General features: G+C 38.4%; 1 protein-coding gene across 1 annotated transcript; it reads right to left on the bottom strand.

Annotated features, from left to right (window-relative positions):
* Window positions 1-1152: 1152 nt before the first annotated feature.
* On the bottom strand, window positions 1153-21726 carry LOC140944458 (polycystin family receptor for egg jelly-like). The gene is made up of 17 exons (XM_073393598.1): window positions 21682-21726; window positions 21089-21505; window positions 17886-18027; window positions 17540-17649; window positions 17091-17149; window positions 16708-16880; window positions 14915-15632; window positions 13411-14038; window positions 12752-12916; window positions 11556-11684; window positions 10816-11010; window positions 10341-10592; window positions 9183-9953; window positions 8222-8458; window positions 6706-7998; window positions 5898-6069; window positions 1153-3294 (listed from the first exon to the last, which is right to left on the bottom strand). The coding sequence occupies exons 1-17, from the start codon at window positions 21724-21726 to the stop codon at window positions 1604-1606; spliced, it is 7197 nt and encodes a 2398-aa protein (XP_073249699.1). The 3' UTR covers window positions 1153-1603.
* Window positions 21727-21777: the final 51 nt, after the last annotated feature.

Genomic DNA, 21777 nt, shown 5'->3' with positions numbered 1-21777 from the left:
GAGGGGGGGGGGGGAGGGTTACTAAAATTTAAACACCGAGATTTTCTTTATAAAAGGTAACCAGTTAAACCCTCTTTTAATCAGATATTGATGATACCTAATAGATTTATTGGGCATGAACTTAGCTGTATCGTTCAGTATTCCATGAATTCTGTAATCTTTCGGCAAAAAAGTGCTCGCTGAAAAACAAATACAGTTTCGTCACGTGTATTGTCTTATGGCAACAACCAGAATGCATTTTATTTTCCTTTCTCTGATATTCCAAGCTAGCATGTGTTGTAAAACAAAAAGCGCAATTTATGATAGAAAGAGATCGCTGAAGTGTTCTGGTAGTTTTACTAAGAGACCTAACCTATGGTGAAACACTGCTATTCTCGAAACCTGTGTAGAAGACAACAATCATGCCAGTTTACGAGCAAAAACTTTCCATGCATCAAAAGCTAGTGCACCAAGGTAACACGCGGAGCCGACGGTATGAGACAGGCAAGCGTAATCGTAAACTGGACATGGCGTAATCGTAAAGGGGGCATTTCTTTTGTTATACTTTAGAAACAACATAGATATAACTATGACTGTATTACCCATACCTAACTCACAGCGCCTTTTCAACACAAAGGCCCCGTGCATAAGATGAAAAAGGTGTCCGGGTAGAACGATTGCCCGCCAACTCGAGCTACAATGCACCTTAGGCGAGCCAACTTTTCATTTCCTTACAAACCTTTTACATGAGAAACAAAAAGACGCCCGCCCAGCAGGGTCACTCTTTTTATGATGGTACTGTCACCCTCCTAGCAGAGAAAACTTCCCCATATAAACTTCTTGAAACGCCCAACCGGGTGAATTTGGTCAAGGCGAGACAATCAGAGCATGCGCGGGCGTTGTGGGCTTGGGGAAAAAGGTTAACTTTTTTCCTAATATAAACGCTCGCAAAATTTGACTTGGCTTGGAGGATGACCACTCTTCCTGGGACAGGTTTTCTCCATATAAATGTGGCCTTACTCCTTGCATCGCTCTAAAGATGCCATATTAGCCTTTTAAGACCACATAAACATACGCGATAAAATTTGCTCTTATATCAAATCTGAACCTGATTTGTCACGATCATAATACCCCAAGATAAAGCTCTCCAAATTCAGTTGAATCCTCATAATATTTCTATCCAACAAGTAGCTCTTTATTTATAACTAACCTAAGAAGCTAAGACAAAACACCTTACTTCAGAGTAGGTGTATTATTTTTCTTTTCATTATTATTGTTTCTTTCACTTTTTGTTTAGATAACTGGTGGCCATTGCCTACTAAAACGGCTTAGTCTGCGGATACGGTCGAAGATAAGTAACATAACTATGAAATATGAGTATTAATAAAGCTAGTTTTCTCCAGTTCTGGAAAAAAAAATGTGCATGAAATCAGGGGATTGTTTCGTCACTCACACAAGTAACATTATGGGACACAATGGAAATTAAGGCGTTTCAGTTCATATTCATTGCATACTCATGAAAGCATAGTTGATGGCGACTGAAAAAAAAAAAATGAACAATAACAAATGCCATTCTTCAGCGACCAGGGGCTGGAAATGATTTGATTTTACTACGAATAACTTGTTAGACGAACGTTTCACCAACTAATTTGTTTCTTCTGTTCCACTCATCCATAATGAGATGATCATATCTAAACAGCCTGTTTTTGTCAGACTTCAAGCAGAGTTGCCTGTTTGATTCGCTCCTAAATAAAGATGAGCATGAGTAAAACTGTCCATCTTCGTCATCAGAATAGCATTGTCGGTAGGTCCATTTTTCATCTGGATCATGAATAGTTACCACAGGAACAATATCATCAAGGGACAGAACAGAGTCACTGATGTCATTCTTTATACTTTTAAGCAATACCATTATGTCTCTTAAAGTTATATTATCACCATCGTTAGATGCAGAGTCTTCTTCCACTGCGTCAGGTCCATTCCATTCCTCATTTTCAAACGCTACAAAAGTTTTTGACTGTTTAAGCCACGCAAATTTTGGGACTGCTTGAATAACTTTAATTACGACCTCCTTAGTTCCCATGACTGTTTTCTTGGCTTTCTTCTTCAAGAGTTTTGAAATCTTTAAATCCTGAAGTCCCTCTTGTCCCTGTTCGCGGGACTCTGTGTAGGCGTCATTAAGTATCGCTAGAAACATGTTAAGGAATATCATAACAATGGTGACCATGTATGCAAACACGAAAAATGGTCCAATAAAAATACTAATAGTTCGCAGTTTATGAAATGGCGCTTTGGCGCCAATGAGCATGAGCAGAACGGAGCTGAATGAACGCAAGAATGAGTGGTATTGTTCAACGCTTCTGCCAAAAGTAAGTGTAGTAAGCATGACATAGGCAATAATTATCGTCATAAACACAGCGGTAAAAGACCAGAAGAACTTGGCGGCGCTACTGAGTGTCATTCGCATTTGAATAATATGCGAATTAAATCGAATAATTCTTAAAAGCTTCATTGTCACTAAAAATACAACAAATGACAGCAAAAACACTTCGGTGTCAGACCACAAGGCAATGTCGTCTGTGCTCCAGCTTTGAAATGGGTTCTCTTTAACCTTTAAGATGAATTTGCTGGTGTAAAATTCTTTTAAGAAGAACACAGCTAATGATAGAACCGAGCTTCCTAGAAGAACGATCTCCAACCAGCTCCATGGATCTTTGAAATACTTAAAACCACTCTGGTAAATCTTAACAACTTCGATGCCCACGCATACTAGGATAAATAGCATGAAGAGTAATTGACATGTCTCATAGGCTCCTCGAAAGTTAGGATCTTGAGGAGAGTAGACTGTCAACGTTTTAAACTGTGAAACCGTGTTCGTACCTCCGTTTGGAAATCGTTCGAATAACATCTTAATGGCACAGAATAAAGAGGTTGCCGGCTCATACACGGTGAATTCAATAAATACAGCAGCTGTAATGTTATCGATCCAATTGTTGATTTCCAAGCTGTCAATCACCTGCTGAGCATCCTCTCGATTATAGCCAAGATCAGCTACGTAACCGCCACCGGAGTACACTGAATACAAGCCCTGAAATGACAATGTACGCAACTGCTCGGCAGTTTCATAACGCCAGGGTCTTGGACAGAGGAATGACCGTTGGAAAAGGGATTCAAAATGACTTTCATTATAGATTGGAATCCATTTGGGCTTGTGATACTTGGTCATATCTTCGTTCTTTTCACTGTAGTATTGGATGCATCTGGGAAACAATTGCACAAGTGAAGGCTCAACAACCATGACTTGACAACTGGGATCTGACAACAAAAAAAAATGACTTGGAGGATTATTCTTGGGCATGCAAGGGACAAGGGAGCCATTCAAATTTCACTGCAAACAAAAAAGTTTAGCTACAAAAATAGTTTTTAAGTTCACTTGACCCTTGGACTTACAGTGGGGGGAGGTAGGGTTGGATGCAGCCCCCTCGCTATTTTTTTTCTATTAATTATTTTTAACAAGACAATTTTACCTTGACACTTGTCCATTTCAGTAAATGTTCCTTCATCTTTGAGACACATTTACTGCGAATTTGGTAGAAATCGGCTGATATATAGCACAGGTGGCCCAAGCGTAATATGAGAGTTTGTATGGGCAATAAGAAGTTTGAAACTTGAAATAAATGAACTAAAAGCGGTAAAAGTTATCAATAAAGTGTAAATATTGTTACCTGGTGTCGTTGTCTTTGCCTTTACGAAGTTTCTGCGCGATTTGAGTACTTTTACATCATCTGACCTGACAATGTAATAATACGAGACAAGGCCGGACAGAATCGCTCGATCGACCGACAGAGCTGCTCAGAATCAGCTCCAAATTTCACGCGGAAAAACAAACACACTTACATTTTGGGTAGCGCGGCAGCAAGAGGGCCGCTAGCATTTTAACTCCGTGGAATACGAAATTTCCAATGGCTAGGCTTTATACATTTTTGTTCTCTTTATGTATTTATGTCGTTAATGTCACTTAGACGTATGAGCACGAAAGCAAAGAATAAGAAAGGCGAAGAACAAGACTTTGAGACGTTTGTTCGGGTAACACTTGGTTCGCTCCAGAAGAGTGTAAATGCCATCAAGAGCGCAAAAGATGAGAAGTTGAGCGAGTTGAACTCGCTTAAAGCCAGAGTCTCTTCAAACGACGCTTTACTATAGGGAATGTCAAAAAAAAAAACAAGATCCGCTTACCGTAAAATTTGAAAAAGTAAATGGCGAAATTCACGACATCAATTGCAAGGTTGAGAAGATTGAGCAGGACATGGAAAATAACACCTCGACGATTAATTCCCTTTATAAACGGCTCTTAGCTTTGGAGCGCTACTCTAGAGGCTTTAATCTTAGATTTTATAAAATTCCGGAGCACATTTTCGGAACGATCTTCTATTTCTATCCGTTCTAGGCCTACTAAAAAACTATTCAAGAATTCCCTCTTCAGTCATTATTTATCACAATATTAAATAAATGCTAGATTGACTTAGTTGCCTCATCTACTTATATACTTAACACCTAGATTAATATCACGCTGTGTGTGTTCGTGTATTCATGTGTTTAGACCAGCTATATTTTATTTGATTATTGTTTGTTATTTTTTTTGGTTTTCTGTATTAGCATTTTAATTAATGTAATTTATTTATTTTCCTCCGTTGTATCCACTTAATTAGAAATCTTTTATATTTTTCCATCTCGTAGGGCAATGTATTAGTTTTACTATTTTTGCCCTTTTTTCTCTTAGGTTATTTCTTAACTAATAAACTACCTGTTTCTATAACTTGACCATATAACCTATAGAGAGAAATAAATTGACTACTACTACATTTTGGCTTAAGATCACTTTTCTGCAATCCGTTGTGGTAAATTTTGCGTCTGAATCGCTTAACTCGATCGAAAAGGTCAAATATGGTTCAAAAATCGGCGCCGTTTATCCATGTCTAGTTAAATTGTGACATTTCAACCGTTTTGTCGCTGGCGGTGACTGGTCGCTAACGTCAAATAATAACCCACCGGGAGAGGGTGACATTTCTTCGTTACGACAAATCTCTACGCTTCTACCTCCCAGCAAGGAGAAAAATTTTAAAAAAACTCCGAGTTTTCAAGCAGCTGATGTAAACATTATTCCTTAATTTTTACCCTTGCTGGGATGTGGGTGCGTAGAGATTTGTCTTAACGAAGAAATGTCGCCCTCTCTCGCCGAGCAACAAAACGGTCGAAACGTTACACTTTTACCAGTTATGGATAAATGACGCCGATTGTTGAACTGTAGTTGATCTTTTCGATCGAGTTATGCGATCCAGACGCAAAGTTTGCCAGAACGGATTGCTGAAAGGTGATCTTAAGGCATCACATTGTAGATTCAGCGGTGCAAAATGTAAGTGTGTTTGTTTTCTTCGCGTGAAATTTGAAGCTGATTCTGAGCAGCTCTGAAGATCGATCTAGCGATTCTGTTCTGCCTTGTCTCTTATTATTACTGTCAGGTCAATTGATGTAAAAGTACTCAATTCGCACTGAAACAAAGACAACGACACCAGGTAACAATACTTACACTTTATTGATAACTTTTACCGCTTTTAGTTCATTTATTTCATCTAAGTTTCATTTCCCATACAAACTCTCATATTACGCTTGGGCCACCTGTGATACATAGGAGATATTTATTGACAATTGGGATGTAGTTTATGGGTTGATATGAGCTACTAAAGCTTTGAAATTGAAATGGGAGGTACAGTACACCTATTATTTATTTTCTGTCTTATTTACACAAATTTTTCGCAAGAAGACACTTGGTGTCACCTTTTTTTCAAACGTGTTGAGAAATAGAGTTTCCACGGAAACTTAAACATAGTACAGGTCTAAAATCATCGCTTTGCCCTCACCAATTTTGATTCTCTTTTGTCGAAGTCTTGGCATCCCTACCATGAAAGCTTCTCTGTTGCCGATAAACCCCTCTTTGTAGATGAAAGGCCTGCCATTATACCACTTGACATTAAAAAGGCCTTCTACGAGTTGTTCCTTAGCCCACTTCCAGAAGGACTCTGTACTATTTACCTGCAAAGAAAGAAAACTAATAACTTACACCTTGCCCTTTAGTTTTGTTCAATATCCGAGGGCTTCTTTTTTGCTTTACTGTATAACTTCATTTAGCATGCCGAATTTTTTCTTTAAATTGTTTCAGGTACAGAAAATCACATTTGTTTAATTCACGACTGTGAATTACTTTACTTCCTCCTCGGCGTTTAATATCATTATCACCATCATCATTATCGCCATTCCTATTACTGTGACCAGTGATCCCTTATTGGGTAACGGATCACGTACCGTAAAAGAACGTTTCCTGAGTCTGACGCTCGTTCGCTGATGACCCAGTTACATTACATACTAAGCTTGATTATTTTTGTCAAAGTTGTCAGATAATCTTTCGCAGCTGATGACCATATTTGGCACTAGGATCATCGTGGGCTTAGTCATTACAAATATAACAATGCATTGTAGATTTAAGCATCTACTAGCGTCACTATATAAACCGCTATGAAACAATATAAAACATTGGTATAAGAGAAAAAAAGGTATATTAGTTGAAATCTAAAAGGGGCTTGTTGTCAGTTGTCAATATGATGACCAAGGCTACTCCAAAGGGAAATATATATGTTACAGTTATATCATTCTATATAAATGTAAACAAACCTTCTCAAATCCTGTGAAGACAAGCCTTATTGACTTCGTAAGCTGATATCTGGTGCTGTCACGATTGCCGTAACACACCATCATCAAGAGAGACAGGAACACAATAAATATGGTGATCTCTATCACCACCTTCGTAAGTCTGCTTTTCAGAACACTCAATGAGCGTACCCTATGCAACTCTTCACCCTTCGGTGGATGCAAAATGGATTCCTTGTCTACTCTGTGGCTTGAGAGACATTGTCCATAGATTTCGTCATTTTCTACTGGCTTTCTTAAGATGAGTGACAGAAGTGATACTAAAACTACGACTTTTATTGGCTGAATCACAATGACGTCTTGAAAGAAGGAGATCATCACTGAAGCAAGCCACTGATTAGCTACTTCCTTACCCCACATCAGGCTGTAGAAAACAACGAAAGCTGCTGATACAATGGACATTGTCAGGCAAAGAGCCCATCCAATATAAACAAAATAATGAGGAAAAAATCCGCTTGATTTTTCATTTAGATCATTTTGTTTACTGCTCCCGTTGCTGGTATTTGAAGCCGCTGCCTTTATGTTCCTAAATATCGCAACAACAAGAACGTTGACGGGAACTGAAACCAGCCCACTCTGAAGTCCAATTTTAATCTGAGTCCAAGATAACTTAAAAGGACCGATCTTAAAAGAGTCTCCTATCCCAACACCCTGTTTGTAAAACATCGCATTAGTCACCATTGTGGCAAACAATATTGAAAAGCAACAAGAAAGGCGTTGGCACCGCGTAAAAGTGTTATGAGGTGCTTTCGTAAAGAGTGATAACCACAAATGCTTCTCGCTAAGAGTTTTGGCACTCCGAAAATAAAAAAGGTTTCTAAAAGCCAACGATTCTTTTTTTCCCGCGGAAGCAATCTCCACTTCAATTTCACCATCACCTTTATTTAAAGCAAGCCATTGGTTACCTAGGAAATACCACTTTTCATTAGTAGCATTGCAGGTAACCAGTACTTGATGAAAAAACCACGCAGGGCTATTTCCTGAATTGTCGTGCCAAATTTTAATTTTAAACAACGGGCCCAGAGATTCAGTAAGATGGAGAGTAAAACTGTTAACGCTTCCTCGAGCAAAGAACTTTTTGTCCAGATAGTTATGTGATAAGACAATTGGAGGGGTGCATCCATTCTCGCCAAACAGTACTATTGCAACATTTGCTGTGGTTCCACTGCCCCTCCAGATACCAGTTTGAATTGAGATGTTGTAAGAGTGTTTGTGGTCACCATGTTCTACTGTCAGGAGCTGAACATTTGGAATCACCTTTACAAGAAAAGATAACAATTAAATGTAATCAATATAATTAATTCTTCAAAGAAGCCATACAATTTAAAAAAAACAGGGCTAAGGTAGGACACACTGCACGCTTCATACTGACGAAATAAATGGATAAAAATATAGGAATACTTTGAAATGAATATTAGATAACTCAGTAGTTTTCCAAGCTGTTAATTACGTAGAACAAAATACACTTGCTAAAAAATACCTCAAAATGGTCTTTCTTGTCCGCTCTCCTCGCAAATACGAGTCCAGCAGCGTAAACACCAAATACTAGGCAAACGAAGGATAAAACCACAAAGTTTCCAGTCTCCCCAAGGCGAGTGAACTCATCAAAAACCACATCAAAATCGATAGGATTTGGCGCGACAAAGAAATCTCCACCAAATGCTGACAGATGATTGCAAAGGCAATGAATTTTTCCAACTGTATTTTTACTTCCAATCTAACAGTAATAAGGATGAAATAGAGAATGAACAAAAGACTTAAAAATCAAATAAAATAGAAATTGCTGCTGAAGGGGCTATTTAACGAGGATATTGCTGTTTAAGGTCAATTTTGTTCTGAAGTCATCACTTAGTGTCTTTTCCCATACACAATACTCTTGCAGGGTTATGAAGATATGATACAAATTTTATAAGGGGGCACTATACACGATAATTGTTTGGTGATTTTTGAGGCATAGTATTAAAATATGAAAAAGTTGGGCAATCTATGTCCACCCTTGCGACCCGTAGAAGTAGAAAAAGACAATAAGGAACAGTTTCAGTGCCTAAATATAGTGTGGGTCTTTATTTTTGGATTCAATTGAAATGAAGACACGGTTTAACTTTCGGTAAAGATAGCAAATGGCGAGGCACAGCCCCTTTTCAGATTTTAGGCGTAAGCTTACCAGGTGGTTTGCCGCCTCATAGACTTACAAGCAACCTCGTCTGAGAACATTAAAAAAAGAGGATTCAAATATGGCCAATTCCCGGCCACATGGATACGAGGGTCTCTTAAACATTCCATCGCTGCTCTATGTTAATGCTTTCTAAAAACAATTCTATGTAGAAATATAGGCTTTGTCACCTAAGTTAGCAACAATCATTTTTAAAGAAGTCGAAGGAAGTATATTTTGCGCTTGCATATTATTTGGCTTAGACCCATAATATGCTTACAAATGATACCTTACAGCCTCTGTTTGTCCACTCCTCTTTTTCCTCTGACCAATACATACACGCTCCCATTGTAACTCTAATTTTATACCACACGTCAGTACCATTTTGAAATTCGGAAGTTACAAGCTTTGCTACAGAAGGAGGGTTCTTCACTTCCACGCATGACCGCTTGTGACGTTGACCGCCAGTTTCCCGGCATCCTCTCTTTACTCTTGTTGTGTTGTTATTCTTGTTGATGGGTGATTTAGGAACATACCGAATACCGATGTAGTGAGTTCCTGTATGTCCCGTGATTTTCGGCGATATCCTTATTAGGTATGGGTCTGATAAACACTTGTCAAACCCGTCTCCTCTCGAGGAGTTTAAGCAGGAAGTAAAGTCGGGAACAGTGGTTTGAAAATTGTTGTCTACCGGTGTTGGCCTTACTCGGTTTCTGATGTAAATTTCTAGTCTCTCGTTATTCGATGGCACTATCTTAATATTGGTTTCCATATCTTTATATAATGAAAGCGAAATTTTATGAAAACGCATGTTTCTTATGGAATTGGGAGGACTAGGTTTTACGAAAAAGATTTCCTTTGGTTTCTGTTTCTTTTGTTTCTTTAGCTCTTTTTCTTCCCGTTCCCAGTTCTTTATAAATAATTGCACAGGCTTTTTAAGACCTTGCACACGAATGGCCCTGCCGGAAGTGACGTTCTTTAAAGATACGTCAAGAACAGAAGATCTAATGAGCCTGGAGTTCACGTGCCAGGTGTAAGGATTCTCCCTAAACGAGGTAAGCTGTAAAAAAAAGAGAACACCTTAAATTAGATATTTGTGCCAATGGGCTCTAATAAAGCAGTTTCTGCAATTTTTGACAAAGGATAGTATTGATATAAGGACTTCCATGTCAACATGCTCTTTAATCGTCATACTGGTAACATTATTGTATGATGGAGTAGGCTAAAACTACTTCCGCAGAAAAGTACTGCTGAATGTACCAAATATATGGTCACACGCTGGGATATAGGCAGTAAAAGTCCAAAGGTTATAAATTCTCCAAAGTTGTTTCTTTTCTTTTCTTTTTTTTTAAGGCGATGAATTTTTAAGTGGAATTCGTAGCAAACAGGGAATAAAGGGTTTAAGTAAAGATCTTGAATGAACTGGGACTGACAAAGTGTTAAGTACCTTTACATCTACAACAGTATTATTGTCCAACTCTTGACCCTCGAATAGGGTGCTGGGATCAGGAAGCTTGACTCCGTTTTCACCTTTTAGCAGGTTCTGTACTTTCATGTCGTTAGCTCTTTCTACACAAGCTGTTAGGTTAAGAAATGGAGTGGTAATCACTATTGGGTTTTCACAGATACCCTCTGCCTCGATAACTTCGTCTTTCATTACGTCAACGAGTTTCATGCAGCTCTTTGTAATTTTCTTGCTCTGGTATGAAAGAAAGGAGGGAAAAAAGTTTAGTAATGTTTCGTTTCCGCAGACAGAGTGACATTATTATTTATTAGTATTTAATATGCTTATATAAATGTTTAGTTATTATCGCTCTACAAATAAATTCAAATTAAAAGCTTTCAAATGTGTGTTTAGTTGCCCGTTTGCATCCTGTTTAGTTTGGTAAGGACAGCGCTCAAGTACCCCATTAAAGATATACCTTCTCTCTGTCGACAGCACTTTTCTCTCCATCTTCTGTTATTTTAGCATCCTTAGATGAAGCCATCATGACGTTTCCAATTCCAGTCAGAATGTTAATGTTGATTTCTTTTCCAATCTCCGCCTCTTTTGCTGTGTCATTTTTCATCGTTGCTAAGAACATTGTTGATTTTGTCAACAACGTTAGTGCATCCTCCTAATGGAGAATAAAACGATAAGTAATTTCTGAGGTAGGGAAACATAGAAAATATTAGCAGTGGAATTAGTAGTACACATGCTTGTGTTCAATCAAAGTCATGAGATAGCGATATTAACCAACTGTTCCTGTTCGTCATGGAACTTCTTACCTGGTTGTCGGTATTTCCGATTAAAATTAATCCACGATTAAATGTGCCAATCGCCCATTATTTTCAGTGGGCTTTAATTTCTGTACTGTTGGACGAACATTCAATGTGACTAGTCGAGGCATCTTTTACTTTTATTAAAACGGAAACTTCCATAACACAGATTGGTAATGCCCTTAAAAAAACAATTGTCGGCGTTTGAGCAACGGATTCTTAGCCCGCGATAAGCTCACCAACGACAGAGATTAGGAAGATTCAACCCAAGATGGGCGATTAGTTTAATCGAGGTATGAACAACCACGCCCCGAACGCCACCAATGCCTGCGTTCTGCCCTAGTCGTTTTTTCCTAAGAAATATTTTCATGTGGTCCCTACCATGAATTAATAGTGGACTGACCTGTGTGGACTGAGAAAGTCTGTTGTCTACACGCTTGGTAGAGTATGCAGTAATGACCGCTACCTTTGTCACAAGGTTCAATCGATTCACTTCAACTCCAGACATAATTCGTAACACAGAGTCTTTGAACTGAAATACAAATCAATATAAAATCATATAAGGGTATGCACACGATGTTGGTGACCGCCTTTTTGTAATAAATGGCCTAATGCTACATTTAGTCTTACAGTTCCTCTAAACACATGAATAGAAACTTGATTTTATGCACAGTTGATGCGCAATTAACGTGCATTTTAACGAGTACCTATTTTCTGCATAAAGCTTTGATTTAAAGAAATAAATTTGTTGTGAACGAAATGAAGTGTAGTTAAAAGACGCCATTTTGGCCTACTCTCAGCTTCGGTCTCAGTTACCTCTACAAAAAAAACTGTTTTGACCAGAATAGACAAAGCATCTAGAGATGCACATATACCAAAGTTTCTCCTCAGCTCAAAATTTATGGCTGAATTTCTGAATGGTTATTAAATAAAAAACACCTTTTTAGTGTTAGAAAGTATTTTTAAATGCACCAAATTTCCAAGGCACGATGCATAGCTGCGCGTAGAGGCTCGATTATCGTTCTTTGTCATTTCGTGCATCGTGCCTTTGTCCTTGAGGCCGGCCATATGTAAGCACGATGAAGGCGAGAGTTAAGCACGATAAGTTGTTTAAGCGCGAAGAGAGAGGAACGATGACACTGCAGAACAAAACAAACTCGTAGAGTATGATACAAAACGGACTTTCTTAGCAACTTAAATACCCCAATTTATTTCTTTCTCTTTTCAACACCATAGTTTTCTCTTCAAATGATATATATCAACGATTGTTCGAAAAAGGCTCGATGAAAGCACAGTTAAGGCTCAGTAAAGGCACCATGAAGGCACTATCTATGCACGATCAATGGAATTCAGGTTTGATACACGTTTATCGGCTTCTCATGCACGATTATCGTGCAAGCACGATGCACAATGACAAAAATTGACCTTCACACCGTACACTTAGCCATAAATTCGTTGTTTCTTTGCCCAAAACTGCTACGGCGACCTAAAATTTACTCCTTTCTTTAAGTTCTTTTTTTTTCAGAGACAATTTTGATATACTCAACTATATAAATTTAATCTTTCTAAACCCCACTTAGTGATGTTTGTCAATCTCACCGTTTCGTCTTGTTTTAATTTATCGTTGTTGTCGACAACAGAGAGTATCGTTATGGCCATATCTGCCGCTTTTTCTACGTCTTTGTTGTTAACCAACAGCTCCATTTCATTTTCAGCATCTTTGATTAGTCTCAACAGGGCCTCCGATGCAGGTGGTGGTTTCACCTGGAATAACAAAAAGTACAAGAAAAACACAAGCGCAAACTATTACGCGACTGAGGGAAAGTTTTAGAAAGCCTACACTTCAATCTATATTTAGACTACTACTTTTACCTCCATTACTTCATTGTCTTTTGGTACTACTGACACTAAAATATTATCATACAGACATTGAAAACGAGTGACCATGCCCATGACACTAGCAACTGGCAATGGCACCCACCATGACAATGATAATTCAGCAGTTACAATGGCAATAGCATTAGCAATGGCAAAGACAGTGACAATGATAATGGTGATGATAACGGCAATCACATCGGTATTGGCAGTCAAAGCTAGGTGAGAATAATAATGACAATGAGAATGATGATGGAAAAAATGTTGATAATCAAAATGATAAGTCGACAACTATAGTATAGATTACGTTTGTCAAAGAAATATTCCTTTGAGAGGTGTGGTCTAGGTAATTTCGTACAGCAAAGGTTAAATAAGACCCTCACCTTTGTTTTTACAAAAACGCTTGTATATTCTCCAAAAGCGTCAATAATTTGCAGCTCCAGTATGCGTTCGTGATCTTTATTAGGGTCACCTAGAGGCAGTTTGCTTGTCACATTTCCAATACTTCCATCTTGAATGATAACCGTACTAGAACTAAACGTGTATTTAAAAGCGTAACGGAGTGGTGTATCTTTGTCGTACCAACCCAAGCAAGTCACATAAAAGTCTGTAAGAATGGCGGCGCCTTCTCTCGGTGTCACTTTGCAGCCACTGTCTGTGCCTTGAACGTTTTTTGGGGGCGAGTTAAGGAGAAAGGAATAGACCTCTTGTTCCTGAGGCTGCCCATTGTTATCAAACGAATTTACTCTGATTTGAAATTTCTGCCCATCTCTGACTGGAATCACACTATCCACGCTGGATATACTAAACTGTGTTGTGTCTTCACTAGTCCTTACCAGGCCACTAGCGTTTTTCAGTTCTTCCCAGATGGAGTCACCTTGATGATTCGTTACAAGAATATGAATGGTCCATGAAAATGTGGCGATCGTGGCGCACTGTATTCCTCCACAAAAGACCTCAAGCTTCATGAGCTTATTGGGACTAACTTTTTTCGCGCAATTATTGATGCACCTGAATAACATTGAAAATAAATACTCTGAACTCATGATCCAGTTTAATGTTCAGACACCATTGAATATTAGGGAGCTTAAGCAAAGACGACGGCGACAGCTACGAAGTTATAGGTTTAGATTAGCTAAACAGCAACCCTGTACGTGCATCACGCTTTTTTGTACATTTCTTTGCCGTGACTGCACGACTATGACGTGAAAATGCTTTATTTTACGTTTTATAGAGGACGTGAACACAAGACAACGACTTTCTTTTCCTTTTCCTGAACTTTGATACAGTCCCTTAGAATTCAACTCCAGAGAAATTTGCCAACATTTGACGAATTGATCAAGATGGAATAAGCACGATAAACTCTGGAGCAGCGTGTATTCACTTTTTAAGTGACGTTTCCGTAGCCGTCGACGTCGTTGTTGCTTAAGCTCCCTATTAACCTGTTACAAACCGAGCTCAAGGGCATTACTGGGTGGTATAAGTTATTGGCACCTTGACATCGCTCTATTACTAAGACCACAATTCATTTTTTTTTTCTTCCATATTTAAATTTGCTAACCCTGTGAAATTCAAATAACAAAAGCCCTAGTTTGGTAGAAAAAAGCAAAACCCTAAAGGATTCTGGTAGTAGTTGTAGCCCAAGGTTATGACTGTACGGAACGTGCTTAGGGGGGCAAGAAAAATATCCGGAAGGACCGTCTTCTTGGAAACGGTCCGTCCCGTAAATCCCTGACGGTAAAACAACCAATCAAGGGGCGCCATTCAGCACTAAGAATTGTTGCCAAATGACAAACCCTCCGATGATATAGAAGTTTGCGTATCACTAAAATTGATTTATTATTTACCAATCTAGCTGAACACTTGGATTATTTTGGCTTGACTTACCGAACAAAGAATGGAACTTTTGACTTCAACTCTAACTCATGCTCTGCATAAGCAGCTCTGCTGTCTTTCATCACTGCCAACTCAAAAAAGTAAGTGCATCCAAATGTTAGGGAGGCGACTTCAATGGCAACTACACTTTCTGTAGAAAACACAGATTCACTCTCGTTGGCAATACCAAAGCAAGGCTCAGATTCCACTTTGGTAATTGATACAGTATCCAGAAAACTTTTTAGGCATTTTCTTTGACATTTCCAAGCAAAATTCAGTCCTTTGTTATGAAGACTTTCTGCCTCTGGATCGCAAGAGCCTGTGCTATTCAGTCTGACCTCAGTTTCGTTCCTTGTTATTGACTTCGGTGCGTTGATTTTGGCCACAAGTTCTGGTCGACGGATTCTTATAAATCCGAAGTCATACGATGAAGTCCCTGGCACTCCTGCTATCACTACTTTTAATGCAACAAACAAGATTTCTGCATCAAATTTTAATGGTATTAGCTGGATGGCCTTTCCTTTTTCCATTAAAAATTTCCCGAAGGTCTTTGTTTTGGGGTCGATCTTTGACATCATCCATTCATAATCTGTCTGATTCGAAGCGGAACATCTGATGGTCACTTTAGGCCAAAGGTATAATGTTCGTTGTGTTGTGTACACTATGTCTGACTCGGAAACAGAGCCCTTCAAGGGTAGCTTAACTGCTGGTGGTTGACAATCGCATGCAACTGAAATAGATTAAATTATCCTTTTGTTAATAGCCAAAAGTGATTTTAAAAATGTACAATGAGACACTTCCACGACGCCTATTTCCTTTCGTAAACGGTCGTTCCTATTTTTAACGGTTGATGCCACCATTGGTAACCAAGCCTTTAGTTATGATAGATGTATTATAGTCCCTGGCTTAAGTTACAACAAGGCAAGTAATTTTAATAGTCTCAGAAAGAGCGACGTTGAGGCCAACGTTGAATTGACATGAAAAGTTATGGAAAGGGCTAGGGTCACCTGTTATTGATGTATCAGTTAAAAGAGACAGTTTGAGGGGTTGACGTACTTAAATTTTTCGGAATTTTGGCGGGTCGGTGTGGTAGTGTTGTGGTGAGGGATAGAGGATACGAGAGGTCGGAGTTCAGTCTGGGCTGGACCCTGGGTTTCGATTGTCTTTCTTTTAAATAGAAACACTCTCCATAACAGGTCAAAAATTTTCTAAGTGTCTTAAAAATGGTAGCGACGGTTTACGAAAGAGACAATTGCTTCCATGAAAGAATTCCTTACTCCAAAAACAATAAGGGAAATGGTGTAAGCTTTCGGCGAAATGATTCCTTGGATTGTTTGACTAAACAAGCGTTACTCACGATTGTTTAATGGTTGCCTTGAATATCATCAACAAATCAAACCTAACGTTTGTCTACCCAAACGACCCCAGGAATCACTACACTCAAAGCTTGCGCCCATTGTCCCTAGAGTTTCTGAAGAGGGGAATTAAGTAAGGCATAAGCGTTTGATGAGAGTGCCATATAAATGACACACGTAAGAGCTTTACGTACATAGATGCATACATTAACCTTTTTTAATCTCGAATTTACAGCTTGTTGACTAATATTTTTGAGCAGATCAAGCCATATTAAACAATAGACAAAAAGGAACTGATTATAATTAATCAAACCTTAAAACAATAGCAAATTATAAAACTTAGACTTGTATTGAAATCTTGGTAACACAGCCACTGAAGTGTCCAAAAACACATGAAAAGCCATAACAAAAGGGAAAAAAGCCCGAAACAACTAAAAAATAGTTACTTACACGGGTAGTTAATTTCCAGATACGCAGGCTCAAAACGTGTCGGAGTACCTGCAGGAGGAACTCCTTGCCGAATGAACTGCTTGAGTGTTGTAGTGAGGTTATGGGTACTCGATTCCGTGCAGTAAATCGCTATCTGTGCAGTTGTAAGCGTACTGCCAAAAGATGGTTGTGGTCTATATAAAATACACAATCGGAGGGAGATAAGGGTACCTGATTTCAACAAACCAAAAAGTGATAAGTTTCTAAAAAAAAGTATCATTTGCGAAATCAAATGAATTTAATAATCGTAGGATGATTAGGTGAATCTGAAAGTCAGCTTCAAAAACGTTTTTCTATATTTTTCTAACAGGTTCAGCCAAAAATATTCTACAAAATGTGTTCACCTCAATTTCAAGACCCTGTTGTTCAAATATCCTCCCACCATGCGAAAAAACGAATGGACCTGAAAGGAAGTTAATTGAATGAAATTAAACAGGGCCTTTGTTGAGTGCAAAGCAAAGCAGGGTTGAACAAAGATCAATGCCTTATGGTCCACTGCCATAACGACAATCCAGAATTAAAAGACAGTCGCTGCTTACTCGCGAGACTGCTGCCGGCTTCAAGTATTTGCTTTAAAACAAACGCTGGAATTTTTACTGGACTCAGTACTGCCGAGAAGCAAATCGTCTGGGTTTGCTTTGACAGGAGCGGAACTCGAACCTGGGACCGAGGATTGCGAATCCGACTGCTCGAAAACTCCGCCTCGCTGCTTCGTAAACGCTACTGGATAATTCCCGCCGAGTAAGAAAATAACTCAAGAGAATATGGCTTTTAACCCTAATGCTGTACTGACCTCTTCTGTTACCCTTAAAGCCACTTCTTTATGTTCATTGCTTGAAGTGTTCAGGTATTGCATCAAAAATGGAGTATTGGTCAATACCAACCAAGCCTCAAAATAGTATCCTAGAACAAAGAAAAAAACAGGCTTCCTTTAGTTAAAATTTTGCACACGAAGGGCTTTTCATAATGGTTAATAATAGAAACAAGTTACGAATTTATACATGTACTCTATAACAGTGTGCGACCTTGGTTTACTTTACTCTCACCAAGAATTAAATATTTCAAACGGGTGACTCTGGGAGGTAATGTAGTTAGGATGTGGGGCAAAAGGCGTGATAAAAAAAATCAAGGTGATATACCAGGGTTGCAGCCATAAACCTCTATTCTGAGGGCAATGTTGTTGTGCCAGCTGGAAGGTAACAAGAGGAGGGTTCTGGCGACTGCAGGGGCCATGACCTCGTGTTTAACTATTGTGTTGCTGTCTTGGTTCCCATCAAAAACCTGCAAACGATTTTAAAAGCGCCTTAATAATATTAAAAATAATAAGGTCTTTATCATGTTTTGAGCAAAAATACATGCTAAAAACTAAGAACACTGAAAAAGCTAAAAGAGTGAAAACCTTTTCAAAATGTTAAAATCCATTTTATTTTAAATTGCTACTTTATATTTGAAGAACAGCCTATCTATAATGAACTATTTTAGAAACGTTGCGTATTGAAATTTCTTTTGTTTTGGGGAGGAAAGGATACGAAGGATGGCCGGGCATGCTGGAGATCTTGAATAGCCCGCCTCTTCTTAGGGCCTGTTTACATGAAGGTGGGGGACCCCAGGAAGGTGAGGTAACATGTGGCGGGTTACCCCACCTAACATGTAAACGTAATAACATTAAAATGAGAGATTGTATGGACAGGCGGGTTACCCCACCTAAGCGGGTTACCTCACCTACCTGGGGTCCCCAACCTCCATGTAAACAGGCCCTAAGACGTTATATATGTTAATTTGATCAGATATGTATTTGCGTTTAAAGCAACGCTGTAGAAAATTCTGGACTGTTTTTAATTCAGGTGTTGAGGACGCGTATATAGGAAGACCGTACGTTAGTTTCGGTAAAACTATTGATCTAAAAAAGTATCCCTGTTGGTATCCCTCTTTACGTAAAGACCTTATCACATAAAGGCACTGATTGGCTTTTAAAAAACTGAATGCTATACGCGCTCAAAACTGATATTCGGGGAATCTGCCATCGATTTAACTTGTAAAATAAAATTGCACATTTTCGAAGCTGACATCTACATGAATTTCCTTTGTCGGCACCTTTTTTTCTTGAATTCAGACATTGAAACAGTTGTCGACTCTTTTGCCTTAACAATTCTTAAAGAAAATACGTACTGTGAATGACCGCGTATAATCTTCAAGTCCTAATTAAATCGTGGAGATAGATTTCAGTGATTATGCTTGCGATATAATCAACTGGCATTTCGTGTTTTAACAAGTCTAAAATATCGTCACAACGAGACACTCCTGTTGGTCGATACAAAGATTTAGGTTGTATTTCTTTGCTTCCTGTAAGATGCATGTAGAAAGACTATAATCTTTCCAAAAGCTGAACCAAAGCGTTGTTAAGAACGTGTTAAGAGAGGGTGATTGAATGATTGAGAATGAAATGGGTTGTGGGATGTCTTCCAACATTAAAAGTGAAATGAAGAACAGAGAATTTTCGATGTAATAAAGTAGATTTTTAGGATTAGTCTAGAAACTGTTGGCAATCTCAAGAAAATATGTTTACGAAACCAACATCATCGATTCATAATTATTTTAAAATCTTTAGGGGTTGCTCCTCGAGTATTACAGAAATATAATTTTCAATGTTTCTGTTAATGTAGCAAGTAACCTATGATAATGACGCGGTAATGATCTTTTTAAAGCGCAAAACGACATTCAAAAAGAGCAAAAATCATCCTAGCACCGTCCGAAAAAGAAACTATATTAAATAAATGAAATAATTACCTCAGAGTATCTTCACGAAGCATGACAACATCCATTTACTTATTGAATACTAACTGCCATTTGAATTTATAACGTTTGGCTTATTATTTCTTTTTTTAAGAACAGTGGATCATTTAATGGCTGTCGTACTCTAAATTAAAAGGTTGAAACAGGGTTTGCTTCGATATCTGTTTTAAACAGACGCTTCATAATATTAACAGCTCTCTATTTGCACGGAAAGTACATACATATGCGCGACACGAAACTTAAAATCATCCCAGTCTCGATATCCTTTGGAACACTCGGCCTGAGTCAAGGCGTTGAATTAAGCACTCGATTGCTTCTCGGTTTTTTCTTCTCCACTTTCGGTCATGGATGATGACTGTATATCGGATGAACACTGCTTTTTGTAGCTGAGCTAATTACGCAAAAGAGTCGACAACCGTTTCAATGTCTGAATTCAAGAAAACAAGGTGCTGACAAAGGAAATTCATGTTGATGTAAGCTTGTAACTGTGCAATTCTGGATTAAATAAGGGACAATTAAAGTTAAGTTGTCGGCAGATTCCCTACAGTATCAATTATGACAGAATAAAGAACCAGGTTTTTTATAGGGGGCAATTTTCACCACTGAATTGTGACGATTTTATGTCTGATTGCAAAATTGAACTATCGACTCTTGTAAATCAGTAAGCTACGTATGGTTATTAAAGAACGGATTGTTAGAGGTATTTGATCCATATGTTCATCGTTGACAGATAGATCAGTTTTTTATTTAGTACATCCTTGGGTCATTGAGATGACGGTTTTTTTTTACATACTTCGTTTGTTGCGTAATGCTTGGTGTGATGAAATTGATCTATACACCCAACCACCAATAAAATTACTAATCTACAGTACATTCTATGTGATCTTTATATTCATATTTTTCTTTTCGGGCGGGGGAATGACAGAAACGTTGTATTGCCTTTTAGTTCAGTTTATATCAGAAATCGAAAGCCTTGTCGGTTAGATTACATTTTCTTTAGCTAGTCGACTGAATAGGCTTCATTCGAAAACAACGAGTCAAAGGGTTACAATAGCGATCTCACTGACTCTCAAAGAATGCTTCCCTGTGGTTCTTTTGTCTCTTATTCTATGGCTTCCAAGTATATGATGTATCAAACTAATTTTCATGGCAAACGCGCGTAATTTTCACGCAAATGCACAATTTTACTTAGATGAAAATAAAATACTTATTTTGAAGTAGCAACTTTAATTATTTGTCAACTGGATACTTGAGACAAGTCAGGGGTCTTCCTTAGAGGGAATCAAGTATTTTCTTTGTAAAAACATACATGAGCCAAGTCTTTTCTATTTTATTTTATTTTTTTTTTTTTGGGGGGGGGGTGGGCCTTGATAATCGGTGCCTGTTCTGAAATAGTGAAATAGTGAATATGAAGGCCAAGATAAAACAACGTATCATAAATTCATGGCAAATGAATCTACAACATCAAACAAAGATTTCCTGGAGAGCGCGAAACCGATTCTCAAAGTTATTTACATTGAATAACACTATACGTAGACAACATGATTACCTGAACGTCGCCATTTGCGTCCATGAAACTATAATAAACAGAACCCAGTTTCTCGACAGCATGCATTAGCCGATAACTAGTAACCCACTCTGACACTGATGTATCTCCATATCCCTGAGTCGCTATTCCTGTGATAACTACTTCCCTTCCTAAATCAACCATAAGCCATGGATTTCCTGTACTTGATTCGAGACTTTTCTTGTCAGCTCTGTAACCTGGGGGCCATGTGTTTAAGTTTAACCGAGCTCGATGAGCGCCGAAGGTGGAAGGATCGTTGTTGTAGGCGGAGAAAGCAGAGAGTTGCTTGTCCTTGATGAAATCATTTTCGAGACCCAAAGCACTTTGACATGTTCCTAACGAAATGATTGCAGGCGTAATATAATGATGGTAAAAGTTGATATCAGTTAAGAAATATTGCTGTAAATGTATTCAAAGCAGTTTTCAGAATGAAGTGCAAGATGACTTACTTGGGCAATCTTCCGAGTTTTCCAGAGTAACGTTTTGTACAATGCAAAGGACTACCAGCCATGATATCCAACTTGGGCGATTCATTGCGAATTAAACTTTTTGTCTTTTGGTTCGTCCTTTCAAACATGACAACCCGACGCTACAGCTGCAATCTTGCACCTTTTCTCCATCTCTAAGCGCCAACGAGGAATGTATATTGTAAGTGTGCAAAGATCATTATT

This window comes from Porites lutea, chromosome 7, assembly GCF_958299795.1.
Source record: "Porites lutea chromosome 7, jaPorLute2.1, whole genome shotgun sequence".
In the NCBI taxonomy this organism is placed as follows: domain Eukaryota; kingdom Metazoa; phylum Cnidaria; class Anthozoa; order Scleractinia; family Poritidae; genus Porites; species Porites lutea.
Note: the sequence above shows the minus strand (reverse complement) of the source record. Positions and strands in the feature narration are given on the sequence as shown.